At 52.3% G+C, this 6349-nt stretch overlaps 1 protein-coding gene across 1 annotated transcript; it reads left to right on the forward strand.

Moving 5' to 3' along the window:
* The first annotated feature begins 1380 nt into the window (after nucleotides 1–1380).
* LOC115916866 (serine/arginine-rich splicing factor 4-like) lies at nucleotides 1381–5846 on the forward strand. Its single transcript, XM_030970604.1, is given in 7 exon segments — nucleotides 1381–1664; nucleotides 1797–2138; nucleotides 2418–2531; nucleotides 2592–3125; nucleotides 3970–4069; nucleotides 5140–5242; nucleotides 5644–5846. Coding segments are annotated over 7 exon segments (1680 nt in total).
* Nucleotides 5847–6349: the final 503 nt, after the last annotated feature.

The following is a 6349-nucleotide window of genomic DNA, read 5'->3' on the forward strand; positions in this document are numbered from 1 at the left end:
ACGAACGCTTCGAGATCAACAGACAAGTCAAGCTTAAGGTCCACGTCAAGATCAGGATGAAGGTCCAGGTCAAGGTCAAGATCCAACTCAAGGTCAAGATCCAACTCAAGATCAAGATCCAAGTCAAGGTGACGATCCAAGTCAAGGTCCAAGTCAAGATTAAGGTCCAGGTCAAGGTCAGGATCCAAGCTGAGGTCCAAGTCAAGTTTAAGGTCCAAATCAAGATCAAGATCATGAAGATCATGACCCAACTCAAGATCAAGATCCAAGTCAAGGTCCAAGTCAAGGCCAGGATCCAAGCTGAAGTCCAAGTCAAGATCAACATCCAAGCTGAGGTCCAAGTCAAGATCAGGATCCAAATCAAGGTCCAAGTCAAGATCAGGATCACGACCCAACTCAAGATCAAGATCCAAGTCAAGTTTAAGGTCCAAGTCAAGATCAGGACCCAAATCAAGGTCCAAGTCAAGAACAGGATCATGACCCAAGTCAAGATCAGGATCCAAGTCAAGGTCCAAGTCAAGGTCCAAGTCAAGATGAAGATCCAACTCAAGATCAGGATCCAAGTCAAGGTCCAAGTCAAGAACAGGATCATGACCTAACTCAACATCAAGATCCAAGTCAAGATCCAAGTCAAGGTCAGGATCCAAGTCAAGGTCCAAGTCAAGATCAAGATCATGAAGATCATGACCCAACTCAAGATCAAGATCCAAGTCAAGGTGGAAGTCGAGATCAGGATCACGACCCAACTCAAGGTCAGGATCCAAGTTGAGGTCCAAGTCAAGTTTAAGGTCCAAGTCAAGGTCCAAGTCAAGATCAGGATCATGACCCAACTCAAGATCAAGATCCAAGTCAAGGTCCAAGTCAAGATGAAGATCCAAGTCAAGGTCCAAGTCGAGATCAGGATCACGACCCAACTCAAGGTCAGGATCCAAGTTGAGGTCCAAGTCAAGTTTAAGGTCCAAGTCAAGATCAGGATCCAAATCAAGGTCCAAGTCAAGAACAGGATCATGACCCAACTCAAGATCAAGATCCAAGGTGAGGTCCAAGTCAAGTTTAAGGTCCAAGTCAAGATCAGGATCCAAGTCAAGGTCCAAGTCAAGATCAGGATCATGACCCAACTCAAGATCAGGATCCAAGTCAAGGTCCAAGTCAAGATGAAGATCCAAGTCAAGGTCCAAGTCAAGATCAAGATCCAAATTAAGGTCCAAGTCAAGATCAGGATCATGACCTAACTCAACATCAAGATCCAAGTCAAGATCCAAGTCAAGGTCAGGATCCAAGCTGAGGTCCAAGTCAAGTTTAAGGTCCAAGTCAAGATCAGGACCAAGATCCAAGTCAAGATCAAGAGCCAAGCTGAGGTCCAAGTCAAGATCAAGATCCATGTCAAGATCAGGATCCAAATCAAGGTCAAAGTCGAGATCAGGATCAAGATCCAACTCAAGATCAAGATCCAAGTCAAGGTCAGGATCCAAGTCAAGGTCCAACTCAAGATCAAGATTCAAGTCAAGGTCAGGATCCAAGCTGAGGTCCAAGTCAAGATCAACGTCCAAGTCAAGGTCCAAGTCGAGATCAGGATCACGACCCAACTCAAGATCAAGATCCAAGTCAAGGTCCAAGTCAAGTTTAAGGTCCAAGTCAAGGTCAGGATCCAAGTCAAGGTCCAAGTCAAGATGAAGATCCAAGTCAAGGTCCAAGTCAAGATCAAGATCCAAATTAAGGTCCAAGTCAAGATCAGGATCACGACCCAACTCAAGGTCAGGATCCAAGTCAAGGTCCACGTCAAGATCAGGATGAAGGTCCAAGTCAAGATCAAGATCCAAGTCAAGATCAAGATCCAAGTCAAGGTCCAAGTCAAGTTTAAGGTCCAAGTCGAGGTCCAAGTCAAGATCAGGATCACAACTCAACTCAAGATCAGGATCCAAGCTGAGGTCCAAGTCAAAATCAAGATCCAAATCAAGATCCAAGTCAAGGTCCAAGTCAAGGTCCAAGTCAAGGTCCAAGTCAAGTTTAAGGTCCAAGCTAAGATCAGGACCAAGATCCAAGTCAAGGTCAAGGTCCAAGTCAAGATCAAGGTCCAAATCAAGGTCCAAGTCAAGATCAGGATCAAGACCCAACTCAAGATCAAGATCCAAGCCAAGGTCCAAGTCAAGATCATGGTCCAAGTCAAGGTCAGGATCACAATCCAACTCAAGATCAAGAGCCAAGTCAAGGTTCAAGTCAAGTTTAAGGTCCAAGTCAAGATCAGGATCCAAATCAAGGTCCAAGTCAAGGTCAGGATCATGAAGATCATGACCCAACTCAAGATCAAGATCCAAGTCAAGGTGGAAGTCGAGATCAGGATCACGACCCAACTCAAGGTCAGGATCCAAGCTGAGGTCCAAGTCAAGTTTAAGGTCCAAGTCAAGATCAGGACCAAGATCCAAGTCAAGATCAAGAGCCAAGCTGAGGTCCAAGTCAAGATCAAGATCCAAATCAAGGTCAAAGTCAAGATCAGGATCAAGATCCAACTCAACATCAAGATCCAAGTCAAGGTCAGGATCCAAGCTGAGGTCCAAGTCAAGATCACGATCATGACCCAACTCAACATCAAGATCCAAGTCAAGATCCAACTCAAGATCAAGATCCAAGTCAAGGTCAGGATCCAAGGTGAGGTCCAAGTCAAGATCAAGGTCCAAGTCAAGATCAACATCCAAGTCAAGGTCCAAGTCGAGATCAGGATCACAATCCAACTCAAGATCAAGATCCAAGTCAAGGTCCAAGTCAAGTTTAAGGTCCAAGTCAAGGTCAGGATCCAAGTTGAGGTCCAAGTCAAGAACAGGATCATGACCCAACTCAAGATCAAGATCCAAGGTGAGGTCCAACTCAACATCAAGATCCAGATCAAGATCCAACTCAAGATCAAGGTCCAAGTCAAGATCAAGGTCCAAGTCAAGGTCAAGACCCAAGTCAAGATCAAGATCCAAATCAAGGTCCAAGTCAAGATCAAGATCCAAGTCAAGATCAAGATTGACATCAAGGCCAGGGTCAAGACCCAAGTCAAGATCAAGACCAAATGAAGATCAAGATCCACATCAAGGTCAAGCTGAACATGCCCAGGTGTGCGCAGGTGCCCCAGCTCTGCCCAGGTGTGTTCCCACCATTCCCAGGTGTGCCCAGGTGCCCCCAGGTGTGCCCAGGTGTGTCCTGAGTGATTCCCAGGTGTGCCCAGGTGTGTGCCCAGGTGTATCGCCATCCCACCCAGGTGCCCCCAGGTGTGCCCAGGTGCCCCCAGGTGTGCCCAGGTGTGTGCCCAGGTGTGCCCCCAGGTGTATCGCCATCCCACCCAGGTGCCCCCAGGTGTGCCCAAGTGCCCCCAGGTGTGCCCAGGTGTGTGCCCAGGTGTGCCCCCAGGTGTATCGCCATCCCACCCAGGTGCCCCTAGGTGTGCCCAGGTGCCCCCAGGTGTCCCCACATGTGTCCTGAATGATTCCCAGGTGTGCCCAGGTGTGCCCGGCTGCATTCCCACCATTCCCAGGTGTGCCCAGCTGCATTCCCTGCTGTGCCCAGCTGTGCCCAGGTGTGCCCCCAGGTGTCCCACCATTCCCAGGTGACCCCAGGTGTGCCCAGGTGTGCCCAGGTGCATTCCCAGCATGCCCAGCTGTGCCCAGGTGTGCCCAGCTGTGCCCAGGTGTGTACCCAGGTGTGTTCCCATCATTCCCAGGTGTGCCCAGGTGCCCCCAGGTGTGTCCTGAATGATTCCCAGGTGTGCCCAGCTGTGCCCAGGTGTGCCCTGAATGATTCCCAGGTGTGCCCAGGTGCATTCCCAGCATTCCCAGGTGTGCCCAGGTGTACCCAGGTGTGCCCAGGTGTGTTCCCATCATTCCCAGGCGGCTCCAGCTGCCCCGATGTGCCCCCAGGTGTGCCCCAGGTGTGCCCAGGTGCTCCCAGCTGTGGCCAGGTGTGCCCCCAGGTGTGTCCCACCATTCCCAGGTGCATCCCCAGGTACGCACTCGACGGGCAGCGCCCGTGCCACGCCGTGCCCGCGGGTGTGTGTGCGCTGCAGCAGCGAGTACAGGTGGGGCAGCAGGCGGTACCGCGTGCCCAGCTGTGCCCAGGTGTGTCCTGAATGATTCCCAAGTGTGCCCAGGTGTGCCCAGGTGCATTCCCACCATTCCCAGCTGTGCCCAGGTGTGCCTGGCTGCATTCCCACCATTCCCAGGTGCCCCCAGGTGTACCCAGATGTGTTCCCATCATTCCCAGGTGTGCCCAGGTGCCTCCAGGTGTGTGCCCAGGTGTGCCCAGGTGCCTTCCCACCATTCCCAGGTGTGCCCAGGTGTGTTCCCAGGTATGCCCAGGTGCCCCCAGGTGTGTCCCCAGGTGTATCCTGAATGATTCCCAGGTGCCCCCAGGTGTGCCCAGGTGTACCCAGGTGTGTTCCCATCATTCCCAGGTGCGCCCCCAGGTGTGCCCAGGTGCCCCCAGGTGTGCTCAGGTGCCCCCAGGTGCGCCCAGGTGTGCCCCCAGGTGTGTCCCACCATTCCCAGGTGCATCCCCAGGTGCCCCACTGTGCGGGCAGCCCCCGGCCACGCCGCGCAGCGCTCGCCCAGCTGGCCCAGGTGGGCGCCGCTGCAGCAGCGAGTACAGGTGGGGCAGCAGGCGGTACCGCGTGCCCAGGTGTGCCCACGTGTGCCCCGAATGATTCCCAGGTGTGCCCAGGTGCATTCCCATCTGTGCCCAGCTGTGCCCAGGTGTGCTCAGGTGTGCCCAGGTGTATCCTGAATGATTCCCAGGTGTGCCCAGCTGTGCCCAGGTGTGTCCTGAATGATTCCCAGGTGTGCCCAGGTGCATTCCCACCATTCCCCGGTGTGCCCAGGTGTACCCAGGTGTGCCCAGGTGTACCCAGGTGTGCCCAGGTGTGTTCCCATCATTCCCAGGCGCCCCCAGGTGTGCCCAGGTGTGCCCAGGTGTGCCCAGGTGCATTCCCATCATTCCCAGGTGTGCCCAGGTGTACCCAGGTGTGTTCCCATCATTCCCAGGTGTGCCCAGGTGTGCCCAGGTGTGTTCCCATCATTCCCAGGCGCCTCCAGGTGCCCCCAGGTGTGCCCCAGGTGCCCCCAGGTGCGCCCAGGTGTGCCCCCAGGTGTGTCCCACCATTCCCAGGTGCATCCCCAGGTACGCACTCGACGGCGCGGCAGGCGCCACGCCGCGCCCCCCGGCCCCCTGCGCGCCGCTGCAGCAGCGAGTACAGGTGGGGCAGCAGGCGGTACCGCGTGCCCAGGTGTGCCCAGGTGTGTCCTGAGTGATTCCCAGGTGTGCCCAGCTGTGCCCAGGTGTGTACCCAGGTGTGTTCCCATCATGCCCAGGTGTGCCCAGGTGCCCCCAGGTCTATCCTGAATGATTCCCAGGTGTGCCCAGGTGTGTCCTGAATGATGCCCAGGTGTGCCCAGATGTGCCCGGGTATATTCCCACCATTCCCCGGTGTGCCCAGGTGCCCCCAGGTGTGCCCAGGTGTGCCCAGGTGTACCCAGGTGTGTTCTCATCATTCCCAGGTGTGCCCAGGTGTGCCCTGAATGATTCCCAGGTGTGCCCAGGTGTGTCCTGAATGATGCCCAGGTGTGCCCAGGTGTGCCCGGGTATATTCCCACCATTCCCCGGTGTGTCCAGGTGCCCCCAGGTGTGCCCAGCTGTGCCCAGGTGCATCCCCAGGTACGCACCCGGCGGGCAGCGCCCGTGCCACGCCGTGCCCGCGGCTGTGGGCGCGCTGCAGCAGCGAGTACAGGTGGGGCAGCAGGCGGTACCGCGTGCCCAGGTGCGCCCGCGTCGAGTTGAGCAGCAGCGAACGGGCGCCGAACGCAGCCGGGTCCTGAGCCTGGCACGGGGAGGGGGCGGTAATTAATCTATTTCATTTATTTTAATTGTTTAATTCAATTTTCAATAATTTATTTTAATTATTTCCAATTAATTTATTCGTTATTTGTTTCAATCAATTTCATTTTAATTTGATTTTTGGCTCTAATTAATCGAAATAATTTATCGTTGATCTAGTCAATTTTTATTTTTAATTAGGTTCCATCAGATGGATTTTAATCAAATTTATTGTAATTAATTGCAATTATATATAGTTTAATTTTAATCCATTTCCTTTTAAGTAATTTAATTTTTATTTTTGATTAGTTTCATTAGATGTATCTCAATTAATTTTATTGTAAGTAATTGTAACCACATATAATTTAATTTCAACCAATTTATATTAAATTAATTTGTATTTTAAAATAATTTTAATTAGTTGGATTTTAATTAATTTTATTGTAAGTAATTGTAACCGCAAATGATTTAATTTCAATCAATTTATATTAAATTATTTAATTTG

The sequence above is a fragment of the Camarhynchus parvulus genome, unplaced genomic scaffold (genome assembly GCF_901933205.1).
Source record: "Camarhynchus parvulus unplaced genomic scaffold, STF_HiC, whole genome shotgun sequence".
In the NCBI taxonomy this organism is placed as follows: Eukaryota; Metazoa; Chordata; class Aves; order Passeriformes; family Thraupidae; genus Camarhynchus; species Camarhynchus parvulus.